This window comes from Rutidosis leptorrhynchoides, chromosome 1 (genome assembly GCF_046630445.1).
Source record: "Rutidosis leptorrhynchoides isolate AG116_Rl617_1_P2 chromosome 1, CSIRO_AGI_Rlap_v1, whole genome shotgun sequence".
In the NCBI taxonomy this organism is placed as follows: Eukaryota; Viridiplantae; Streptophyta; class Magnoliopsida; order Asterales; family Asteraceae; genus Rutidosis; species Rutidosis leptorrhynchoides.
The window spans coordinates 644682763-644709800 of NC_092333.1; the positions used below are offsets into that span (position 1 = coordinate 644682763).

At 38.1% G+C, this 27038-nt stretch overlaps 1 protein-coding gene and 1 pseudogene across 1 annotated transcript; both read left to right on the forward strand.

Moving 5' to 3' along the window:
• The first annotated feature begins 420 nt into the window (after positions 1-420).
• Positions 421-2647, forward strand: LOC139849543 (phosphoribosylamine--glycine ligase-like; annotated as a pseudogene).
• A 6978-nt stretch (positions 2648-9625) lies between these two features.
• LOC139885729 (MACPF domain-containing protein At4g24290-like) lies at positions 9626-12865 on the forward strand. The gene is made up of 7 exons (XM_071869479.1): positions 9626-9916; positions 10194-10432; positions 10518-10719; positions 10835-10903; positions 11168-11354; positions 11510-11676; positions 12125-12865. The coding sequence occupies exons 1-7, from the start codon at positions 9626-9628 to the stop codon at positions 12830-12832; spliced, it is 1863 nt and encodes a 620-aa protein (XP_071725580.1). The 3' UTR covers positions 12833-12865.
• Positions 12866-27038: the final 14173 nt, after the last annotated feature.

Genomic DNA, 27038 nt, shown 5'->3' on the forward strand with positions numbered 1-27038 from the left:
ATATTGGTTGCAAATGTAAGGATTTTTGTTTAATCGGATGTCAGTCCGCTGGTTCAGTTTCTGCTTCGAATCGTATAACCACAGTTCCGACTTCTTCTGGTTTTTCGGGCATGAAGTCGTCGTACAAGGACTTGTTGGTTGATTGTGACGTGGGTACTTCCCACCCCACCATGTCAAAAGGCTCCTCATCTTCAATGGGTATGACAGGGTTGGTGCGTGCCCGGATCCGGTGGTTGATCGTATTAATGGTGTGCCGATTTATTTCAAACGGTTGCTTCCAAATATGGCAAGCCTTGTGTTTCTTAGGGTTCATTATCTCCGGATTCGGCTAGGGTAACGGAGAGCAGTTGCGGAACTAGGATTTTTTTCACCGGGGTAAAAAAAAAAATTTAAAACCGTAGTCATTTCTTTGGACAAAATATGGAGGTTTTGGAGCAAAAAATTTAGGTTTTTAGACAAATTATGAAGGTTTTTGAGCAAAAGTATAAAGTTTTTAGACAAAATTTGAAAGTTTTAGGGCAAAAGTTGGAGATTTTTGGGCAAAATTTGAAGGTTTTGGGGCAAATTATGTAGGTTTTGGGGTGGAAAAAAATTCCACTGGGCCAAAGTCAAAAAACACAAAATTTTTACACTGGAAAAAAAAATCCACTGGGGGCGGGTGCCCCCTCTGCCCCCAAGTAGTTTCGCTAATGATGGAGAGTCGAGGCCGATCCATCCATTTGCCACTTTTGATGACTAATACGGCGAACGGGTCCGATAGTGGTGAAACCACACCTATTTTCTCCGAATACTTCCTTGGCATCGACTAAAGTGAAGAAACCTAAAAGAAGACGACGGGTATAAGAGGCTGAAGGGAGAAGTTCGCGGAGTTCATCGAAGACGCATAAAATTTTGGTCCATTTTTGGGATTGTAGGGAAGCGGTGAAGATAGCTTCTAATCTTTTGGTCTACGCTTTGATTGATTACTCTCTTTATTTTTTGTTGTTTGGTTTTGTATCTTGTATTCATCTTCATTATGTTTCTATGATCTCAAGTTTGTTGGTTCGAGCCCGGTTAGATTCTCGTTTTAGTTTTTTGGGCTCGGTTATCTATGGTTGTAAGTTCTTATGGAACTTCAATTGTTGAAGTTCTTGTTTGTTTGAAAGTTCTTGTTATTTTTTTTTTATTTTTTTTTATTTTTTTTTTGCAAAAAAAAAAAAAAATAGTTTTTTTTTTTTTTTTTTTTTTTAAAATTAACAACACTAGTCAAAAATCTTCGGCATCAAACCCACGGGTAATGTACAACCATGTACGTACAATGTACAACCGTAGAAATAACCTCAGTTCAATGAACGTTCATAACTTGTCTCTCGTTGGCCGCCCATAGATATAGACACATAGATATACGTACTGTGAGTAACTGAGGTTTTTTTCAAGGTTAAGTACTTCATCTATACTACTAGTTTTATCATTTTAAATGCAGACGGATTAGTTGCAGGAAAAGGAGTGATTGTTGCTATGACACTACAGGAAGCATTTGAATCCGTGGACTCGATTCTTGTAAACGGGTCATTTTGGAAAAAGAGGGGGGGGGGGGGGGTCTTCTATAATTGTAGAGGAGTTTTTGGAAGGTGAGAAAGCATCATTTTTTTTTTGCTCTTGTTGATGGTGAAAACGCCCTGCCTTTAAAATCTGCACAGGACCATAAACGAGTCGGTGATGGAGATGTGGGTCCAAACACGGGTGGAATTGGTGCATACTGTCCTACACTTGTATTGACACAAGAACTTCAATCTGTAGTCATGAGCTTTGTAATCCTTCCCACTGTAAAAGGGATGTCGAAAGAGGGCCACAAGTTTGTTGGATTTTTGTGTGCAGGACTTATGATCGAGAAGAAATCAGGATTACCTAAATCAATCGAGTACAATGTGCGATTTGGAGATCCTGAATACCAGGTATTACTTTAGTTTGTATTTATATAAGACAAAATTACTAAAATAATCCCTGTTTGATTTAGTCCCTATGTTTTTTTACCGGGATAGTCTCTGTGAGTCTGTGGTATCCAAATCTTGCTTACATAGTCTCTCGCACTAACAAACGTTACAAAAACTATAGGGACTGTCCTAGCAAAAACATAGGGACTAATCGGCATTTTTGAACAAACCACATGGACTATTTTAGTAATTTTGTCTTTATATAATTAGCCTTTTAGTAACCTCCTGTGTAAGAATGATGATTTTAATGTGAACAGGCATTGATGCTTCGTTTGGAGTCTGATCTAGCAGAAGTCCTGCTTGCTGCTTGTAAAGGTGAACTGAACTCTATGACTCTTGATTGGGCTCCTGGTTCGGCCAGGCTGGTGGTCATGGCTAGCAACGGTTACCCTGTAAGCTATTTAAAAGGAAGCAAGATTCAAAACCTAGAAGATGAAGAGGTAGTTGCCCCTTGTATTAAAATATTTCATGTAGAAAACAGCTGTTGATGCTGATGGCACCTATATTGCAACGGGTGGTCGAGTTTTAGGAATCACTGCAAAGGAAAATATCTCGAAGAAGCAAGAGACAGAGCATACCGAGCTGTTGAGGAGATTAAATGGGAAGGAGGGTTTTGTCGAAAAGATATTGGTTGGAGAGCAATTCCTTTGAGGCAAACATCTTCAAAATGGTAACGTTTTCAGTTTTGGGACTTAGTTTTTGTGCTTGCATCAAGCAATTTGGGGTCCATGTAGTTTAGTTTGAAGACAGTGCATGTTGAAAAGATGGTAATGAATGCAGTGTTGACCTTTATATGTCAGCGAGTCTATATACATTCACAACTTACTACTAACAAAAACAGTCAGGCTTGTGCTTATACATTTAACCGTAACTGCATTCGTTAACAAAGAATAGTGCAGACTTTGCCTTTTTCTGCAATCACCTACTGCTAACCTCATCCTGCTAACATGTTCGGACCCAAATGGATTTTGAGGCTGGCGGTCTAATGGCGGTTTGGGAGACAAATGTCGCTCAGAGTGAACGTGAGCATGCAGGTGATGATGGAAGTGATGGGGTTGTGGCGGCTGTTGTGGGGCTTGGTTTCGTATGTAATAGTTGGACTTGTAGGCACAATTTGATTCTGGTGGTTACTAACCGAATTGCACCCAAAATCATACAAATTAGGGGAATTATGGGTTTTGGACGGTTAGCGAACCAGATTTCCTATGTAAAGTGGTGAGTTCGGAGTTTACACCGCTAATACCAGCAGCTGCAGAGGTGGAGTTAGTGGCGGTGCCGGTGTTTTCAGGCGACGTAGGTGAAGAACATGCCAGATGAAAGGTTGAAAGTCGTATAGTGATAGAGAACAGCCCGGTGCATCAGTTGTCCAGCCCAAACATGCCCAACTCAAGACTATTGAGTGGAAAAGGAAGAATGCAGGTATCTGAGATGACTGAGATCTTCTACCCAAGCTTAAAGCCGATTACATAAACTAAACATGAGAATTGAATGAATTCTTTAGCAACAAGACACCACTATATATAATCTCTCACATAACATAATAACAAACTTATTTCATCACAATCGTTCATCTCAGATCTCCCATTCTTCCTTTTCCACTCAATAGTCTTGGGTTGGGCCTGTTTGGGCTGGACAACTAATGCACCGGGCTGTTCTCTATCATATAGCTAGTGTTAACAACAAAGGGTCTGCAAGTACTATTATGATTTATGGAATTAATATATCTTTGCTCAAGAGTTTGGTGGTCCATCGGTCACATATAGTTCATTGTTATAATCTGGTTTGTTGGGAACAGTAAAGCACGAAGTCTTTGTGTTCATCAATCATGTGACGAATAATGGTGACCCCCGATGGTAGATGCTTTTGTGTCAACATTATAGACACAAGGGATCGGCTAATGTAAGTGTTAAATTCACTAGAGAACACAGAGGCAAAAATACAATAGCTCTTGAATGTCATGACATACACAATGGTTTATCTCAACTGTATAAATCCATTTATACAGTAAAAAGAGAAATTTAACATAAAATACAAGTGTATTTTGGAAGCCGCACAACACCTAAGCGCAACACGCTAAACGGAGTACTGATAATTCCTTAATAACATAATTTACATATTCCATGAGTTCATCATTTTTATGACTCATTATTAGCACGAATACATTATGGTTGGCGAGATTCATTATTTTTGACTTCAGCAAAAGTAGCAATATATAATGTCAAGCAAAACGCCCAGTGCAACATGGAAAACGGATGAAGTTTTGGTACATCCGTCATGCGAAAAACAATAAAGGAAAATATGTCTTATTGGAAAAATGATACAAAACAAACATAATAAAGTCACAATCATATATATTATGGCATGTAGGGTGTGTTTGGCGCGTAGCTTATTGAAGCTTATGGAAGCTTATGGGAGCTTGAGCTTATAATTTTAATAAGCTCCAAGTCATAAGCTTCGTTTGGTAGACAAAAAAAAGTAGAGCTTATGAAAATCATATGCTCTGAAAAAATAAGCTACTTGTAGTAGCTTATGAAAAAAAGTAGAGCTTATGAACTGAAAAATAAGCTCCAGCTAGTTTATCAAACATTTATAAAAAATAATAAGCTCCAGCTACCAGCTTTAAAAATAAGCTCCAGCTCCTGCTCATAAGCTCCAGCTCCAGCTCCAGCTACTTTCGTCCAAACACACCCGTAGTATGGAAATTTATCATATTGGTAAATTTATCATAAACTTCAAACAAAAATACCATATGTTACTTTATGAAAAGCCTTTGGCGCAGAACGGACAACGGATGAAGATTTAATGCATGTGTTATGTGAAAAACAGTTAAGGCAAAAATGTTTCATATATGATATAGCATATAACATGGGCGTTTATCATTGCTAATACATATTTCTTTATCAATAGAAAGGCATATATGTTAATCATACTAAAGCAGGGTAGAATTGTTAAAGCATCAAAATATCATGCATTGTTAAAATAAACTAAGTATTGTACAAATATTACAAATTTTCAAATTGTTTCAAAATTGAGTTACATCAGATTGGTACATACAATATGTCTTTCACAGACACGTCTTCTTTCCCACACACCTCCTCCAAAGACACAATCTTCAGCACAACGACTTCTCTAGCAGCTTCGAATTTGGTTACAACATCTGGTTTAATATGTTTTGCAATTCTAGCCAGAAGGGGATCTGGTTTATTAGGGATGAGATTGAGATCCTCTCCAACCACTTTAGATATATCTTTCTCAGTGGAGGCTTCCAGATATCTATGAAATGTTTGGCCAACAAGATCTGAATCTAATATCCTCTGCACAAGGGCAGGAATACCATATTTCAAATCTGAGAAGTTTTTCTGGGCAGCAGCAGAAAGATTGGCATTTTCCTCCACCAAATGTTCTTTTTCACCATTTCTTCAACTCCTCAATTTCTTTCAACAGTTTTTCCTTCTCTTCCATCAGCTTCTCTTTTTCACACCTTTCCTCAACATATTTAGCTTCCACCAGTTTCATAGTGTTATCTCTTTTCTTCACCAACTCAGTTGCAGTTCTCCACTTTGTATGCATATCTTGCATTTCAAGCTCTAGTTTTTTTAGCTTGGATGAATTATGAAGGGCATTAGCAACAACAGCTTCTTGAGCTTCCTGCATTTTAAGTCCATGAGCCACATGCTGTGAAAGTAGCAACATAGCTGCAGTAGTAGATTGACAGCTTTCCTTATGTATCATAGCGGATAGAGAAGAAGACAGATCAGCGATTGTGTTTGCATGCATCAGATACATACAATTATAATAAGCATATTATTATCAATGCAGTAATGGTATTGGGCTCCAAATTTTCAAAATAGAAGATTTACCTTCAGGAACTCAATAAAACTATCATATTTGTTGTCTGGGTCCTCAAGAAAACTTCTCAAGCCGGCTAGTGGCACAACGGATGACAGTTGGGAAGAAGAAGAAGATTGGGTAGTACCAGCACCCTTAGATATCAGTGGAGTAGTGAAGGGCGGTGTCTCAAAAGTATCATCGTCATTGGCTTCATCATCATTGTTGTCGTCATCATCATCATCAACATCAGCAAGTTCATAGATATTACCACCAGCAATGGTTTCATCATCTTCCTCTTCTCGTAGAATCATTCCTAAGGGATAAAGAAGCAAATGAGCATAATGACATATTATGTGTATTATCGAGATACATAAGTAGCAGACATACTCCTTTTCTTGGGTTGGGAAGCAGCTTCAACTATTGGGCGCTTGCCTGCACGCTTTGAGGATCTTGACATCTTCTTTGCGCTGGACGGATTGGGGGTAATTTCAAGGATTTCCAGTTTAGGAGATGGGTATACAACATCACCACCTTCACCCTCCGTGTTCCGTTCCGGGCTTTTCAACAACTGCTCCACCTCCGTATCCTTGGCTTTTTCAGCCTCAAGTTCTTCAGGAGTCTTTGCTCGTTCAGATACAATGACAGTCCAAGCTGGCTTCCTCAAATGTTTTGTATACCTTCATCTCTCCTTCTGCAATAAACAAACACAAATACAAGCAGAAAAAGTATATATAAGAACACATGTGATTTATGTTAACACAATAAAAACATAACATATTTATGAAGGAGCCTACCAAGGCCTGCGCAGCGCAACACTGCCATATATCCAGAACGCCAATTGTCACTCATATTGCAGAGGACCAAAATGGCTTTATACTTAGCATAAGACCTTTGTGGAAGTTTTAGTGTCTTCCAAGCTTCTATTGTTGTTTTTTTTCCTCATCTGACAGTTCAATAACTTTGCTAATCCCAACTTTTGTTTTCTTCCATTTACGAACACTTGCCCAGGGATCTTGAATAATCCTCTCATTGACAAAGAAAAAAGGTTCTTTCCAGTTTTTTAAGGAAGTTTTCTTATCACCAGTAAAGGATTTCCCTGGTTTGCAATCAAAAGTGTACCAGCATTGACTCACTAATCGAGTCCTAAACAACTCATGAAAAATATTTACACCAGGTTCTCTATTTAAGGAATTGCAGTACATTTCAAAAAGAATAATTTTCTGAAGGCCAAGAGGATGAATTTGGCTCAAACCTTTTTCATAATGGGAAAGCACCTCCTACAAAAATACAGAGGGAGGTACACGAAGGTTTCCTACGGTTAGCTGTAATTTGTACAGGGTAATCATCTTTGAAGGAGGCTTATTGGCTCTATCGCTTGAAGAAGGAACTACATGATTTAAACGGCTAAGGTTTTTGTACGCTATACATAGTTTATCTATATCTGCTTCCGTTATGCTTGCTGGAATTGTATTTACATTGCGTGTATCCTTCTGCGAAGACGTGCTGCTAGACTCGGCCATAGTAGTAGCAAATAAAAAGCAAAAGAAACAAAGAAGAAAGAAAATCGAGAACTAACCTTGCGATAATAATTGTTATGAACCCTAGAATGCAATTGCAGATGATCTTGAGAGAATTTGAGAAGTTTCGGAAAAGGAAAATTGAAATGAGAACGTGTTATTTATAGTCAGAATGGTGGACGATGAAAGGACATGATTAAACCACGTGGATGGATTAGATCAATTGGGTGTGAATTTTGAATTTTAAAAATAAATTAAAATAAAATTAGAGAGGTTTTGGGGGCAAAGTCATCATTGGAAGTGTGACGTCAGGACAAAGAAACAGACGCCTACAGCAGTTTATGTCCCCGGGGAAAAAGGCATATTTTATTTTTTTATAGTTTAATAACTTTATTTTTTGCAAAAATAAAGGCATTAAACTGGGGGTACTTAATGGTGTATCATAGGGGATACACGCATATAAACATCGTTTTCATGCAGAAAAATGGATCAAAAAGCATAATAGATAGCAGGATTTGACAGTTTTTAGCATTTGCCGTCCAACGCTCACCAAGCCGCCCGGCGTCATGCGTAAGTCCTGCAGACAGCTTTTATGTTTAAGCCCTTTATTAGGCGCGTGAGCGGCACGCAGCCACGCCAAAGTAAGTTCCGGATATTTCGCATAACTGAATTAATCAGCGTTTGAACGTGTTTCGCGAGAATTTCGGACATTCTACGCCTATAAATAGACCCCTTGGGTCAGAGAGAGAAGTACACTTTCTCTCTCACACAGTTCTTTCTCACTCTAAAACATTAACCGCTTAGCAACAGAACGTTACACGGGCCAATTTCAGATTGGTTTAAAGATTGATTGAGGCCACCCCACAGATTTCTTATCCGTGTTCCGAGTCTGCAGGGATTACTTCCCGAAGGCAAACATCAATCGACAACACTTTGCTTAACGCTAAGCGGCTATTGTCCTGTACTAGTACCTTTCATCCTCTATACGAAAAATAGTACCAACAATGAACATCTTCATCAGATTTTACTGATCTTCAGTTTTATTATCATTTCACCTAGGGATGAACCGGAGTTGAGCCCGGACTAGCCATAAACCCAAGTGTATAGTAAAACTCATTCTCAAAAGCTAGCTTGAAAGACGACGAGTCACCTTGACTTATAAGCTATCGCCCAATCCCATACTTGGGCGATGTGGGATCGTAACAATATCATGATAAATTCATGATTTGTGTAAAATTCAATCGTACAATTATAACTGACATAATATCATACAAAATGCAACATTGCCAAACAGGAACCCTAATTTGATTTACAAAATAGTAAATTCTACAAGATTAGGGTTTCCGAAAGAACGAACAATATATCGGAAAATGTAATGTCACGTACAACGTAAATGACAAGTGTTTCACCGCCTACGTATTTGAGAAGACCATGAGCAGAACGTGGAAGGATTTTACCGCCATGACTGCATAGAAATTTTACACCGCTAATTTTTAGGAGTCGCCGACGCCAATTCGTCAGTTAAACTCGAACGGAACTCAATACTGATTCAACATCACCGCCTATGATTGACATTTGTGACCGGTGTGCGTGTGCTAAAATTTGAAGGTGTGTAATAATATGTGTATATAGAATTTAAATTGAATTCACAAAACATAGATTTAACGTGCAAAAATTACTTGTAAACTTCAATAACAGCTTCAGTAAAGTCAAAATAAACCGACATGAATGCACACCAATAATAGTTCTAAGGGCTTAATAAAATTCTATTTATTTACTTTATGTACATCCATCTTCTCGAATAATAAAATTGAATATTTATACATCTAATAAAATTTGTTTCTCATCACACACCGTCTGATTAAATGTGCAAAATCCCATACATAAAATCTTGCGGCTTTCTACTAAAATTCAAACGTTATTTAACCATCTATCACTCGTTTCACGCTTTTACTTTTTACCATAAAGATTCGTTATTATTACTGTAATAAACAATTAACATGTTGACCAAAGTCAAATGCTTCCTCGTATCAATCCCATGTTTCTCGTACCACATAAACAACCCTTTCCCAGAATCCCTTGTAAGATCTTGCTTTTAAAATGCCAAGAAATTTTTACCCATTTTCTTTTCAACTATTTTTTCATATATATAATATATAAATAAATAATAAATATTAAATATATAATATAATAATTCACTCCATAATTAATTAATTAGTAACTACACCTATTATATAAACTCCACAGGTTAAAAAAGTTTGTTACATTACATGTACTTTAACTTAGTTTTATCTTTAAGTTTAAATGGCACTTAAGCTACCAGCTGCTGAAGCTGCTAATGTTGCTATTAGATCAATTGGATGCGGTTACGATATCTCGTTAGATTTGAGACTTAATTATTGTAAAGGCGGCTCGTGTTTAGAGTCTAGTAGTAACCATATTCAGAATTATAATCGCTTGATCAAGATCGACGAGGATGAAGGTAGAGATATTGTGCTTCCCGATGGACTTTTGGTATCTAATGTTCCGAAATCCATCAAATGTGATAAAGGTGAAAGGACTAGATTTCGTTCAGAGGTTCTTTCGTTTCAACAGGTACGTTTTATATAATATATCAATCTAACTATATATATTTTTTACCAAGTAGGCATTGCCCGAACGGTACTCCGGTTAATCTGCGTATTGGGTGGAATTCGGCACATGTTCGATCCTCAAAGGGGGGTGCGATTCCCTCCGACACGTGCCATGAATATGATAGGGTGGGTGGTACCCCAATATGGGGCCCGTCAGTGACTCCTAACATGCTTTAAAAAAAAAAAAACTACATATAAATTTTGAAATTTTGATCTGTTTGTTTATTGATTACTTGCAGATGTCTGAGCAATTTAACCAAGAATTATCGTTGACTGGAAAAATTCCTTCAGGCGTTTTCAACGCAATGTTTGAGTTTTCTGGAAGTTGGCAAAAAGATGCTTCGAGTACTAAAACTCTTGCATTCGAAGGAATGTTCATTTCATTATATACAATCGCATTAGAAAAATCAAATATTATACTTTGTGATCATGTGAAGGAAGCTGTTCCATCTTCATGGGAACCTGCGTTATTGGCGAGGTAAGATTCATATAGTTAATGCAGGTTTCCACACTCATAAAGTCCGTAAAATCGTATATTGTGATAAAAATTGTTGTTGTTGCAGGTTTATAGAAAGATTTGGTACTCATATAATAGTTGGTGTCAATATGGGCGGGAAAGATGTAATATACATGAAGCAGCAGTATGCGTCGACCCTTCAACCTGCTGATGTGCAGAAAAGGTTAGAGGCTATGGCTGATAAGAGATTCTTAGATGTTGATGCACAATATGGAACTCATTCGGGACATATTTCTCATAATGATAAGGTACTGTGTTTCTTTAAATAAAACCTATTTTTTATGTGCATTTAGTCGTTGATCTCATTAATTGTTTAAGAATGTCTCAATGTTCTTGAAAATCTTGTTTGATTGTCTTTTTCAGAATGACATTGGAGGGCAGAGGCTAACTTTTGCAGATACTAGTCCATCAAGTTCATATTGTTCTAAAGAAGTAAGTTGTTGTAATTTTTGATGCTTTATAGCTTAAAATGTGATTGTGATATTATTAGAACGTCCTAAGAGTAATTTGAGCCCCTAACTTTCTTCCAAGAGTTCTCATGTTCAAACCTTACGGGAAGTGTATGGTCACCAGATATACCCGAATAAGCCGTGTAAATCTGAGTAACCCCATTTCCTGGTAGCCTGAACAGAGAAAAACCCTAAATGTTTGTGAAATTTTTGGTTGCGTTAACTTTTTACTACGTTTGGGTTGCAGAACCTAGTGAGCATATGCAAAAGAAGAGGTGGAAATGATGGAAGGAACCTAAAACATAATGAATGGTTACATAGTGTGCAACTAGAGCCAGATGCAATTACAATGTCATTCGTTCCTATAACCTCGTTACTTGTTGGCGTCTCAGGAAGTGGATACTTGAGCCACGCCATTAATCTCTATCTAAGATGTAAGCTAACTGTAGTGTCCTGTCATTTACAGTTACACATGTTTTATCATTTTTTTTATTTCAGATACACTTGTTTGAGAACATTTTTCACTTAACTATAGACAGTCAATACTAGTTTCAAGGACCTACAAACTAATAACTTTAGGTTGTTCTAGATAAACCGCCGATTGAAGAGCTTCATCAATTTTTGGAATTTCAGTTGCCGAGAGTATGGGCACCTGTGTTTAGTGATCTTCCCCTTGGTCCACATCGCAAACAGCATAACATGCCATCTTTACAGTTTAGTTTTTGTGGGCCTAGGCTCTATGTGAACACCAATCCGGTAATAAACCTTCTCTTATAAATCTAATTATATGTAAATCGTAATTGTTAGCAGTTTCATCTTAGATTTTTCAGATTTGTTTCAACACTTTTGCGAATGGGTTGATCAGGGTAACTTTATTTTAGGGAATGGATGAGCGGGTCAAAAGTTTCACAAAGCGTACCTTAATACGTACCTGAAATCTTCTAACGCTTTCTACGAATTTCTAATCGTGTTTAACGCCTAAATTATTATATCTCAAAAACACTTAAAAACTGGCCCTTTCTGAATCTGTCTGATCCGCCCATTTTGTCACCTCTAACCCAGATCGTCTAACTTCCTTTCATAATAATTTGATGTCTATGTAGTTCTCATAGTTTTTCTATTGTAATACATTAAGAAGTTCAAGTTCACGATGATTCAACACACATTTTCACATATCTATCTAAAGTTCCTAACTTTTTATAAGGTTGATGCGAATAAGAAGCCTGTAACGGGCCTCCGGTTTTACCTAGAAGGAAAAAGAAGCAATTGCTTATCGATCCACCTTCAACACCTTTCATCTCTCCCAAAAGTCTTGCAACTAGAAGACGACGATCCACATGGAAACTTCACCCAAGAATCGTACGATCATAGATACTACGAAAAAGTTCAATGGAAGCACTTCTCACATGTATGCACCGCACCGGTAGAGTCACAAAACGAGCTTTCAATATTAACCGGTGCATGTTTACAAGTACTAGATCATGGGTTCAAAAAAGTCTTGTTTTTAAGACTGCAATTCTCAACTGTAGTTGGTGCGGTCCCTGTAAAGACCCCTGAATGGGACGGGTCAAGTGGTTTGACCCGCAAATCAGGGTTAATATCAACTTTTATAAGTTATCATTTGACAGGTATGTTGAAACCGCCACCTCAGCCAGCTGAAGTGAATATAAACTCTGGTGTGTATCCAGGTGGGCCACCAGTTCCGAACCAAACACCAAAACTATTGAAGTTTGTGGACACGTCAGAAATGACTAGGGGCCCACAAGATTCACCGGCGTATTGGGTTGTTTCAGGGGCTAGACTTGTTGTCGATAAAGGGAAAATATCGCTTCGAGTCAAGTATTCTTTGTTGTCAGCCGTAAACGATGACCTTTTGCCGGACGAAATGGCACAGGATGACTTAGAAATGTAATGCCATTGCTATTGTTATTGTTATGTTAGCATTAAAATGTTGTAAAAATAGTTGCATAATCAGTTTACTATGCAATAAGCCAATAATCAGAAGGTTTTCAATTTTGAGATGAATAAGAAAACGTAATTTGACGAAATTACCCTCATGTACAAGGCACGTGAGCAAACTTAACGAACATAATCTAACAGAAGTTAGTGATGAGGTCATCCGTGTCAAACATTGATATATAGATGAGGGTCATCGAGGTAAAAAAATAAAAATAAAAAAAGTTAACGTGTGTTGCTTGATACAAAATTGAGGGACCAATAGTGCAATTTTGTTCAGCAAAAAATGGTCAATATCTTAAATAATTTTATAAATTAGGTAAAATGACCAAAAAATAATAGACATGTAAAATAAAATCTTTCGCTCTGTGACGATCAGCCCTTTTCCGGGGAAGAAACCCAAACGAAGCATTTTGTGGATGCTCAAACTTGCGATGAGACATGATACTTATTACTTAGCTCGGTATGTGTCTGCAAAACTCATTATGTTCATTTCATACACTGTAAAACAAAAAATGCCAAAGAATATATATATACTAAAATAAGAGTGGTAACCGATAGTTGTACATACACAAGAACAATATTACTTTCACTAATAATAAATTTTTTTTAGAACGACAATTTTGGCATCGAATCCTCTCATTTGTCACACACGCACCCGTTAGGAAGAAACTCCTCGCATCCATCGCGCAAAGCGTATCCGGAATGCTTTAGATTAACTGTTTTGAAGGATACTATAGTCACAACCTTGGAGAAAACTAGTAATAATTCGGTGGTGTATAAGTCGTTTTTCACTAGTAATAATTGACTCAGCATTGCCAAAAGAAATTATTAAACATCCTGATAATTAAGGTCAATTACACAATATAGTTATTTACATGTTATTGTTTGCCTAAATATTCAATAGAATAATATAATCATAGTATAAAAATAATACAATAATAACGCGTATTAATAGAGCTCGGTATCTGCCTTCAAGCCCAATAAGGCCCAACCGAAGAACAATCAGTCTAGGGTTAGTTATGTGAGATGAGAGGCTAGAATAAATAGGAGGCATAGCGTTGTGTAGGATATGGAGTTTTATGTGTGAGTTTTATGTGGATTCTTTGATTCTTGAAATTCTTCTGAATTTTTTACTTCTCCTTTCCAATATAAGTGTCTACATTGGACTTTCAAAATCCTTATATGTTATCTTTGATCGTAAATATCTTTATTTGTGTTATATAATATTTTATAAAATTTATATGAATGGTTTGGATTTTAGAATGTGGGTTTATAATATAATTTTCATCAAATAATATATAACGCAAAAGAAAATATTGACGGTCAAAGTTGACAAATAAAAATTTTGAAAGTAAAATGTAGACATTTATAGTGGGACGGAGGAAGTATTATCTTTGTTGTTGTTGTTTATCAATTAATCATTCAAGTATTTATATTGCTACAATTATTCTTCATATCTATCTATTGTTCTTCATTATTACAAAGTATTATTCTTCTATTAGCTCCTGCTATTTGATTGTTGTTATGTATCTTCTAACATTGGTTCCATTGCCAGACTTACTTTCATTCTCCACCATGAAAGCACAAATTGATGCACAAGTTGAAAAATAGAATTATTATCAACCCAAATACAAGATCTCAACACCACGGTTCTTTCAATGAAGAAAATACTTATTGACTTGCCAAAAACCATCGAAACAATGATTGATAACATGTTTAGATTGAGCTAAGGCACCACACACGCACATGACAATGAAGCCTTGTAATCCTTGTTTGATGAAGGAAATTTGGAGGAATATATAGAAAAATCTGAAGCGCAATATGCGCTACTTCCTGATTATTTTGAAGATGAACCAATTAGAATGTTTTTGAGGGGATTACAAACTGATGTTGTTAAAGATTGGGTACAAATATCGAATCCGGCATCTTCTAATCATACTATTGATCTTGCTCGACATGTGACCATCGCCACATCTTTTACTGATCGTTCCACAAGTCTTATAAATCGATCTAAAAGAATGTACAGTTATTCTTATTCCATCGAATGTTTAACCTTACCTACTAAGCCCATCTATTTTGATTGCCCACAAATTGGAAGGCCCAATTACTTTAGCCCAATTAATTTTAGGCCAACCTACAAAGAACCCATTATCTTCAGCAAAAGTTTACCTACTACGCTGCTACAAACACCAAACAATTGTCAAATTAAGGGTCGGTCCAGACGCCTTTTATGAATTTAGATGACGACATATTTGACCCTAACGAACTCTGATGTTGGTTTTGTAATTAATAAGAAACGTCTTAAGTAACACTGATTTGTAAACGACGATATAATGGTGTAGTTTATGTAATGATTATAATATAATGATGTGGTTTACCTAGAAAATTGTAAAGTGAAGTGAACTTCTCATTTTACATGTTATCGGCAACTAAAACTATAGGTCTTCCACTACTTGCTAAAAAGGTTTTTATCAATAAATATTCACTAGATATGACATTTTGTTGGTGGGTGTGCTTGGAAGCAACTAGCTAGTAGCTAGAGCTTATATTTTAAATTAGAAGATGAATTTTATGTTTTATAGGTGTTTTTTAAACTAGTGTGTAAAATGACATATAAACACAAATTTAAAATTAAATGAAATATAATGACACAAAGAGTAATGATGTAATTTCATATGTCGTAAGCTCTCAGCTTATTTTCACAAACTACTTTAAATAACTTATTATCTGCAACTTATTCTTTTTCATAAACTCTTGAATGTCCTATCAAACGATACTACTAACTTGAGCTTGTGAGAAAAAATAAGTTAAAACTCTCATAAGCTACTAAAAGCTAGGGATGACAAAAAAAATCCGTACCCTATGGGAAAACCCGAAACTCGATATTTTTGGGTCGGGTTTGGGCTGGGTATATGGGTCTAGGGCCAGGTATGGGGATGGTTTTTTTTTGGGATCTGGATCCGAGAATGGTTTTAGATACAACCCCGATTACCCGCAAAAGAATCCGAGTCCATATACCAATCCCATAAACCCGATTACTTGACCCATATCGATTACCCGGACCGTATACCCGAAAAAAGACTCGAATGCCCGTGAAAAAACTCGTTTACCCCATAGTTCGTATGTAAATGGGGACCCAAATACCCGTGGAGAAGCCCGTTTACCCGCTAGTTAGTAATTAAATGGGGACCCGACGGGTTAGGGTTCAGGTTTGGAACGGATTTTTTAAATCGAGTTAGAGTGTGATATTACTTCAATCAGGGCAAAACCCGACCAGATGCTATCCTTACTAAAAACGTGTGTGCCAAACCAAACTATGAGGTGTAATGTAAGGCATTATCTTGTACAAACACTATTTTCAACAGTACTTATTTAAATTTATCGAAATTAGCCTTGGGTATATAACATCGGCCAAAAAAATTAAAAAAAAAAAAAAATAAAAAAAAAAAAAACATCAGCCAATCTAATTAAACATACAAGAGCAAAATGTTTGACATGAAAGTGATAATAGACTTATGGGTGTGTTCCTTAATTAAGGTAGATGCTCTCATTACTAACAAATTATTGAATTCAAATAGGCATGAACATGGATATAGCTAGTAACACAGGTGCTATGTATCTACATATTTAGAAATAGTTACCATTTTACCATTCAATTTTTGTGGGTTTTTAGCAATGAGTGACCAGTATATATGTATATACTCCAAAGACAAACCCTATTGGATATGACTTGGATATCCACCCATTCAAACCCCACACAACATCAAAGGTCAATCCTATAATACGATGTCAATGTGGAGAGAAAGATATTTATATCTTATAAGGGGTATTGCAATGGTGATGTTCTTTTTTGACGTGTTGGTGGATGGGGTGGAGTAGTTGAGAGTGACGTAGTATGCGTGTTAGTAAAACGGAAAGTTGTGGGCTGGCGTGTTGAATGATCACTACTACAAAAATGAGTATAGAAACTCCTTTTAGAACACGGTTTTATGGATAACAACTAAAAACAGATTCCTAAAGGTAAAATGAACCGGATTTTTTAGGCGGAAATGGAAAAGCGTTTTTTTAAACCAGTTCCTAAAATCTATTTTAGAAACCGGTTCCATATTAAAAAACAATTTCCACTTTAGAAACATGTTTCTTTTTTTCTTAAACAGTCTCGATACTGTTTTGTAACGGCTACTTTCAACAACAACTGCATATTTTGTAACACCGACAAATTTTTTTTTTTTTTAAAACACAGCGGAAGACTTTATTAACAAACACACTATAAGTCGCGTCATTACATTAATCTGAGTAATTAAGTTTAAGTTTACACAACGGTGTTACGTTATTACAAAACATGATTTAAACAAAAGTCCACATCAGAGTAGGGTTGTCAAACATGTCTTCTGCATCAGCACCCATCCCGACTAGCAATACCTAAACCTGCAAGGGGTAATTATGTGGGGGATTAGCGCACCGCTAAGTGAATGGAATCTATCTAACAGATATAGCTTAAGTCACACACAAGCTATATACTAACAACAACACATGCTAACTACCAACTAGCATACAATAAGACAATACGAGGATCAGCGGCTTGTACGAGCACACGACTCCTAGCTGATCGGACTTGAGTCTACCGATAGTCCTTGCTACTCAATTCACAGTATAGTTATCCAGATGCAGGGGATGCATCGTTGACACTATACTCTACAATCAGTAGCCTATGGACCCAACCTCCCCTAGGCACGTTTGACCTCATACGGACTCTAACCTCTCCTAGGCACGGTCTCGAGTCCCCAGTCTCCCTAAGCCCGACTGGTGCCATTCACACAGTGTACACATAAATCACATACAACATCAGACATACTATATTATTCTAACATGGCAATTTCTACACTATGCATGGTAAAAGAGTCAACCACAGTAGCATGATATGCTACTTAAACTCTATCTGGAGATAGACTCACTCACCAATTACCAGCAACTGCTCAGTTATTATTTCTGAGCTTCCTCCTTGTCCTTATAACCTGAGAACAACACAAACAAAGTTAATATACATATCTAATAAATAATATAATCATTTCATATGATTAACTAGGTCATAACACCATATATTCATAATTTTATGAGTCTACATCATGACTCCACTCAATAATGGCATACAGGTGCGTGCAAAACACGACATACATACTAAAACTCCTTTTCCGGCCAAAAAATAGTTTGATCTAGTTTCTTAAAAGTTCACCATTGAAAATTATTCTTTATTACGATTCTAACGATAGTTTATTCATCAAAAACGGAGTTACGTTTTGAAAGTTACGCCCGTTTCAATTTCATAAAAGGTACTGTAGCAAATAGTGGCACTGTAACAACTCGGTACTGTAGCAAATAGTGACACTGTAGCAACTCGGTACTGTAGCAAATAGAGACACTGTAGCAACTCGGGTACTGTACTAAATAGTGACACTGTAGCAACTCGGCACTGTACCAAATAGTGACACTGTAGCAACTCGGTACTGTAGCAAATACTGTAGCAAACTGGGTTTCGAACTACTTCGCTGATTTTGAGCATCTTTTGCCCAAAACTCGATTTTTGAGTGTTTTTGATCAGTTTTTAAGCACATGAAAGCTACTAAACATATATATAAGCTATTTCTAACAATAATTAACACTTACAAACATAATTCATCAAAATTCAAGCATCAAAACTCACTTTTTAATCAAGAACATAAAAACCCAATTTCTATGAATTAAAGCACGAATTCAAGTAAACAAACCTGGATAAATGCTTTCAATGGTGCAAGAAATCAGTCTCTTAAGTTTATTGATTCAATTCCACACTTGAATCAAGTTAGGGTTTGCTTAGAGAGTGAAAGTTAGGTACGGGTGTTCTTGATTTAATTTGGGAAAATGAGGAGAAGTATCCAGATACAAACACATAAATGGGTTGTAAACCCATACCTCGTATCACACGGGTATTTATCAGTTATCTGAATTCTTTCGCACAAGATTAGGTAACCCAAACGAGGTCCAATTAAAATAAACAAACATGTTCTGGGACCCTTGTCACAAACTGGTCACAACACAATTATAATAAAACACTAATAAAATAATTAAAATAAAAGCACTTAAGACTAAGCACAAACCCTAAGGGCAAAATAGGCAATTTTCAACTAGCCCGGGTTTCAGTCTGTTACAAATCCACCCCCCTTAAGAAGATTCCGTCCTCGGAATCTGGTCTTGGTCAAACAAACGAGGGTAGCGTTTTCTCATCAACTCTTCCGTTTCCCACATAAGATTGGAACCCAAACTGTGTTTCCACTCAATCAACACCATCGGAATCTCTTTCTTTCTCAGCTTAGTCACCTTTTGGTCAACCACACGGACCGGCTCTTCCACCAATTTCTTATTCAAATCGACCCTTAAATCTTCTAAAGGAAGAATTTGTGTTTCATCGTCGACTTTACACTTACGAAGATAACATACGTTGAATGTATTATGAATACCAGCTAACTCTGGCGGAAGATCTAACACCACAGTCTGATCATTCAACACTTCACTGATCGGAAACGGACCAATAAATCTCGGTGCTAACTTACCACGTTTACCGAATCTGATAACCCCTTTCCACGGCAAAACTTTCAGATACACTCGTTCACCCACATTAAAGGTTACCGGACGTCTACGCAGATCAGCATACATTTTCTGCCTATCTCTAGCGGCTTTCAACTTTTCTCTTGCAATTGCAACTTTTTCGGCTGTCATTTGAACAATTTCGGGACCTGCAAACTGTTTCTCCCCGGCTTCTAACCAACAAGTCAGAGTTCTGCAACGACGACCGTATAACATTTCATAGGGCGGCATCCCTATACTCGAATGATATGAATTATTATACACGAATTCGACCAACGGCAAATGTGTATCCCATGAACCACCGTATTCTAACACACAAGCCCTTAACATATCCTCCAAAGTCTGTATCGTTCTTTCACTCTATCCGTCTGTCTGAGGATGATAAGCTGTACTTAAATTCACACGTGTACCCAGATTCTGTTGAAGACTATTCCAAAAATTTGACACAAATCTGGAATCTCTGTCTGAAACGATCGATAACGGCACACCATGACGACTAACTATTTCTTTCACATACAATTCGGCTAACTCACTTAACGAAGCTGTCTCACGAGTAGCAAGAAAATGAGCACTTTTAGTTAGACGGTCCACTATTACCCAAATCATATCATGTCTTTTCTGAGTTCGAGGTAATTTGGCCACAAAATCCATCGTTATATGTTCTCATTTCCACTCTGGAATCTGTAACTGACGTAACGAACCATAAGGTTTCAGATGTCCTGCCTTCACTTGAGCACATATATGACACTTTTTGACATAACGGGAGATATCTGATTTCATTGTTGGCCACCAATACACTGTTTTCAAATCATGATACATCTTATTACTACCCGGATGTACTGTCAATCTGAATTTGTGAGCTTCCGTCATGATTAAATCCCTCAAATCTCCAAGCTTAGGCACCCAAACACGATTGTTTAAGGTCTTTAGTCCACGTGAGTCATCAATTAAGTCCACTTTTTGTTTGGTCATTTGTTCAGATTTAATATGTTCGTCCTCTAAAGCACAGGCCTGAATGGTTTTTAAGCTGTTAATCAAATCTGAAGTTATATTCAAACGAAGAAATTTCACATTTTCACTTGACTTTTTACGACTTAGCGCATCTGCAACCACATTTGCCTTACCCGGATGGTATTTAATTTCACAATCGTAATCTTTGATCAACTCTTGTCATCGTCTCTGACGCATATTCAATTTTTTCTGTGAGAAGATATACTGCAAACTCTTGTGATCTGTACATATAACACAATGGGTTCCATACAAATAGTGTCTCCACAGTTTCAAAGCAAACACTACTGCAGCCATTTCAAGATCATGCACTGGATAATTCTTCTCATGAACTTTCAACTGTCGCGAGGCGTAGGCGATTACTTTATCTCTTGTAACATCCCGTTTTTCCCGTACGTGACTAAAGGTACATATTTAACCATTTGTACGTTATGATTCGGAAGCTTATGCGTAATTGTATAGATAAACGTATATATATAATTTATTGTGTGCTAGTTAACATGTGCGTATATAAGTGTACAAATGAGCTTGTGTAGTGTTAGGTCTCGTGAGACTTAGATGTGAGGCTTAGACGTATATTGGGAACGAGAATGAAGGAATTAGTTGTGGAAACCTTGAAAATTTGACTAACTAGTCGAAGTGGCCAGACCCAGGCGTATGTCGCGCCGCGACAAACGGGTCCGCGCCGCGACCCATCAAGCGTTTCCAGATCAGAGCAGGACTTAAGCATGGTGAATTTTACTTTGATTCGTCGCGCCGCGACGTTTAGTGCCGCGCCGCGGCAGGCCTGCTGGCCAGGTCCCGGTTTTAGGTTAAATTAAGAGATTTTGAGGGGCAAAATGGTAAATGGACGTATAGATCAGATGGGTGCATTAAATCTGGTCCACTAGTTCATTTATTTCATTTTCTTTTTTCATTTTCTTTCAATTTCTCTCCCAAAACTCTAACACCCATTTGGATTCAAAGTGAGATTGAGAGAGGAAGGATTTATGGTTGATCTTTGGAGCAAGTATTAAAGTTGTTCCTTGTGACTCTAGCTACGTGGTGATAGTCTCGGTAAGTTCTAACTCTAAGTTTCGAGTTTTAATTGATTATGGCTAGGGTTTTGGTTAATAGAAGCTTGTATGACCCATTTGGGAGTAAAATGGGTGAATTTGGGTTAGGTTGTTGTAATGAAACCCTAATGGCCATAATCTAGGGTTTTGGCCTTGTAATTGTGAGTTGAAAGTGTTAATGATATTAAAAGCATTAAACATTTGTTAAAATTAAAAGAGATGTCATTTGGGTTATGTTTGACTAGTTTGGATGTGAAAGTGTCAAAATGGGTCAAGAATGTACTAGTTGACCTAGTTTGGGTAAAATGGGTGTAAATTACCCTAGGTGGATGTCAATTGAGGCTAGTAGACTTTAATGCACTAATGTTGGTAACTAAAGTCGAGTCTTGGCCATTAAGAGGGCGGTTGTGATGTAGTTGGGTCATTTAATGCGAATTGAGTCATTAAATGCCCAAGTAATTGTAATGTGGTTAATTCCACTAGTTTATGTATTGAATTGGTACTTAATGTATTAGGTACTTGGCTTTGAGTTTGGAAGCGAATATTCATCATCCTTGTGTCAAGGTGAGTGGAATAATTATGCGTGAACGTATATAATGTATTTATTTGTGTGGTATGAATGTGGAAGTGTCGCGGTGTTCAAGACACCACATTTTAGGTAACGAGTAGAATTGTCGCGGTGCTTAAGACACTACTCATTGTGTAATTGACTTGTGGAATTGTCACGGTGTTTAAGATACCACAATGTCATGAGAGTGGAAGTGTCGCGGTGATCAAGACACCACTCATTGTATTGAATGAAGTGTGGATTCGTCGCGGTGTTTAAGACGCCACATTGTGTAAGGGTGAGTTAGTCGCGGTGTTTAAGACATCACCCGGGGGACTAGTGATTACGCGGTGTATAAGTAACACTAGTGGATGTTATGAACTCCAACGGACCTTCATGTACCGTTCTCTTGTATACTTGGTTAACCATGGTTGTGCGAATTGTACTTAGCATATTATATTGTGAACTATATGCTAATACTATTGCTAGCTTGATGTGGAACGTGGATAGTAGTTTATGCATGATGGATTTCATGTTGATTGAGTTGCTAGCTTGTATGTGGTATTGTGTAAGTGTATGCAAGTAAGTAGGTTATATATGATCATGTATAATTATTGCATTCACTAAGCGTTAGCTTACCCCTCTTGTTGTTTAACTTTTTAGTTGCAGGCGAGGATAAAGGGAAGGGGATTGTCGGACACTAGATGTCCTTGATGATGTGCTTGTAGGAGCTTTTGGAAGTTGACCACCTTTTGGGTAGTTTAGTCCCAAACCATGCTCGTTGGGTCGTTTGGTTTATAAACTATCATTGTATTCGGTCAAACTTATATTTACTTAACTAATGGCCTTTGTGCCCTTTTGTAAACATTGGTAATGGTTGTATGGTTTAATGGAACTTGTGATTTGGTCTACATATTTAATTGGCGCGTAAATGTGTATTAAAAAAAAAAAAAAATTATCGTACGGAGTACGGGTTGGGTTGTTTCAAGTGGTATCAGAGCATGGTCTAAGGGATTTAGGCGACTTGAGATAGGTGCCTAGACTTAGACTTTTATGTGTATGCGCTTTTAGGCGGGACTTGTACGACTTCAGGTCGAATCGGGAATGGTAGTGCGTAGGTTTATATGAACTAACCATGCACTCATTGTTTTGTGTTGTAGTTGGAATCATCAAGCGAGATAGACGTTGTACTAGCAAGTTAATGCGACGTGCTCGTGTAGCAATGACTAGCTACCCTTGCTACGGGTGCAAATCGTGTCAAACGAGCGATGTATGACGATTGTTGAGCGAGATGGGGTGGTATGGTATATATGTGTCATGTCTTTGGTTTCGTTGTTTAATCTTTCCCGTTTTATAGAATGAAGATGAGAAACAGACACGACACCGATAATGGGGGCACGAGCGAGGACCCCGAGTTCACGGCCAAGGTTGAGGCCATCTTTCAACGCCAAAGGGCGGATTTTCTTGTTGATATTAAGAAGATGTTTCTAGACACTATTGAAGAACAAGTCGTCGATATGGTTAAGGAACAAATTAAAATTGTTCTTCAAGAAGAGAATGTGGGGAGGCGAGACTTTTTCTTTAAGAACTTCAAGGATGCTCAACCTCCTACCTTTGATGGTGAACGGGACCCACTTAAGAGTGCCCGGTTTATCTCCGATATGGAGGGGGCTTTTCGTACATGTGAGTGCCCTAACGATAAAAAGACAAGGTATGGTTGTAGCATGCTAAGAGGTGATGCCAAGCTATGGTGGGATGCAAAGATTCAAGTCTATGGCGAAGAACAATGCATGGACTTTTCTTGGGATGAGTTTAAGGTGGAATTTTTCGAAGAATACCGAACTTCGGCTGATCTCACTAGGCTAAAAGACGAGTTACGTTCCTTGAGGCAAGGGTCGATGGACTTGAACACTCTCAAATCCGTGTTTTTGTCTAAAACTCAATTTTGCCCGGAGTATGTCGGGAACGACAAGATGTTAAAGGAAGATTTTTATCGGATCTTGAATGATAGTTATCAAGAGAAGATAAGTGTGAATGTGGTGAAAAGCTTTGACGAATTGTTTAACATGGCCAAGGGCTTCGAGGCGCTTGTGATGAGGAAGAATAGCCTTACCTTGGGCAAGAAAAAATTTGAAGCTACTAGTCAATCTAATTTTTCTAGCAAGAAGTTTAAGAAAGGCTCCGAGAGTGTGGGGAGTGTGAAGAAAGGTGCTTCGGGGGATTTCCCCTATTCTTGTCATAATTGTGGGCGAAGGGGACATATGGCCCGTGATTGCACCAAACCATCTTCTACTACAAAATTCACTTGTTACAATTGTGGGAAGGAAGGACACAAGAAGACCGAGTGTCCCGAGTTGGTTAATGATCATGTCAATCGGTTAGAGAAGGCGGCGGGTACGGGCCGGGGTCGAAATTATTTGATGACTAATGATGAAGCTAAACAATCGAACGAAGTTGTCTCAGGTACTTTCTTAGTTAACTCTAAACCGGCCAAGATATTATTTGATAGCGGTGCTAATTTGTCTTTTGTGTCGCCTCGATTTGTATCTAAGTTAAATAAACCGCTAGTTAAGTTGAGCCGTCCGGTTGAAGTCGAAATAGCGGATGGCAAGACGGCGCTAGTGGTTGATGTTTGTAAGAATTGTGATGTTGTATTTGGTACCGAAACGTTTAAAATTGACCTCATTCCGATGACTTTAGGTGAGTTCGATATTGTTGTTGGTATGGATTGGCTCGATCGTTATAGAGCCGATATTGCATGCCATGATAAGTTCATTCGTGTTAGGACCCCAAGTGGGGGAGAGTTGATTATTCATGGCGATAGACGGAGAAGACTCGTACCATTGTGCACTTATGCAAGGGCACGACGTTTTTGCAAGAGCGGTGCCTTGTTTTATCTTGCTCACGTAGTTGATACTCGTGATGAGCCACCACCTATTCGTAAGATTCCGGTGGTTAATGAATTTGAAGATGTCTTTCCGGATGAATTACCGGGTGTTCCGGAGGAAAGACAAGTCGAATTTCACATCGAGTTGGTTCCGGGAGCTACTCCCATTGCTAAAACCCCTTATCGTTTAGCGCCAACGGAGATGCAAGAATTGCTTAATCAAACCCAAGAGTTGCTTGAGAAGGGTTTCATTCGACCAAGCTCCTCGCCGTGGGGTGCTCCGGTTTTGTTTGTGAAAAAGAAAGATGGAAGCATGCGAATGTGCATCGACTATAGGGAGTTGAATAAAGTGACGATCAAGAATCGTTATCCATTACCTCGGATCGACGATTTATTTGATCAACTCCAAGGTGCCACGTATTTTTCTAAGATCGATTTACGGTCCGGCTATCATCAAGTGCGGGTCCGTGAGGAAGACATCGAGAAAATGGCCTTTCGGACGCGTTACGGGCATTATGAGTTTGTGGTTATGCCTTTTGGTCTCACGAATGCACCGGCGGCATTCATGGATCTAATGAACCGAGTGTGCCAACCTATGTTGGACAAGTCGGTAATCGTGTTCATTGACGACATACTCGTTTATTCCAAGAGTATGAAGGAACATGAACACCATCTACGAGAAGTGTTGAAGACGTTGCGAAGGGAGAAATTGTATGCTAAGTTCTCCAAATGTGAATTTTGGCTAAGGGAAGTTCAATTCCTTGGTCATATTGTGAATCAAGAAGGTATTATGGTAGACCCGGGGAAGATCGAAACGGTGAAAAGTTGGAGCCGACCGACTACGCCTACGGAAATCCGAAGTTTTCTCGGATTGGCCGGTTATTATCGTCGGTTTATTCAAGACTTTTCTAAGATTGCTTCTCCTTTGACGAAGTTGACGAGGAAAAATGTTAAATTTAATTGGGAAAAAGAACAAGAAGTCGCCTTTCAATTGTTGAAAGAAAAGTTATGTCAAGCTCCGGTGTTGGTGTTACCGGAAGGGATTGAAGACATGGTGGTTTATTGTGATGCTTCGTTGAATGGGCTCGGGTGTGTTCTGATGCAAAGAGGTAAAGTCATCGCTTATGCCTCTCGACAATTAAAAGAACACGAAACGAGATACCCGACTCATGATCTTGAGATGGCGGCGGTAGTGCACGCGTTGAAAATTTGGCGCCATTACTTGTATGGTGTCAAGTGTACGATATATTCGGATCACAAAAATTTGAAACATCTTTTCACTCAACGAGATTTGAATTATCGTCAACGTAGATGGATGGACGTGGTGAAAGATTATGATTGCGTGATACTTTATCATCCGGGTAAGGCGAACGTTGTGGCGGACGCCTTGAGTCGAAAGAGTACACATCCGGCGATAAAGGTGGGATCGTTACGTTTGATTATCACTAATGACTTTCTTGAAAAGATGGGTGAAGATCAAATAGAGGCTTATGTTCACAATAAGCACACGGAACGAATCGTTGGCCAATCGGAGTTCATTACAATGGGCTCGCGTGGCTTGTTGTCCTTTCAAGGAAGGGTATGGGTACCTAAGATGGGGGATTACCGGCGAGTGCTACTTGATGAAGCACATAAGTTCAAATATTCCATTCATCCGGGTGCAACGAAAATGTACTATGATTTGAAGAAAGATTATTGGTGGCCCGACATGAAGCGTGACGTGGTTAAGTATGTTGAACAATGCGTCACATGTTTACAAGTCAAAGCCGAACACCAAAAGCCTTACGGTAAGTTACAACCATTGGAAGTCCCGAAATGGAAATGGGAGCACATTACCATGGACTTTATTACCAAGTTACCGAAGACGGCGCGAACCCAATACGATACGATTTGGGTGATTGTTGATAGATTGACGAAGAGTGCCTTGTTTCTTCCCATTCGGGAAACGATATCATCGGAGACTTTAGCTAAGTTGTTTATAAAGGAGGTGATATCAAGACATGGGGTTCCGGTATCTATTGTTTCGGATCGAGATACTCGC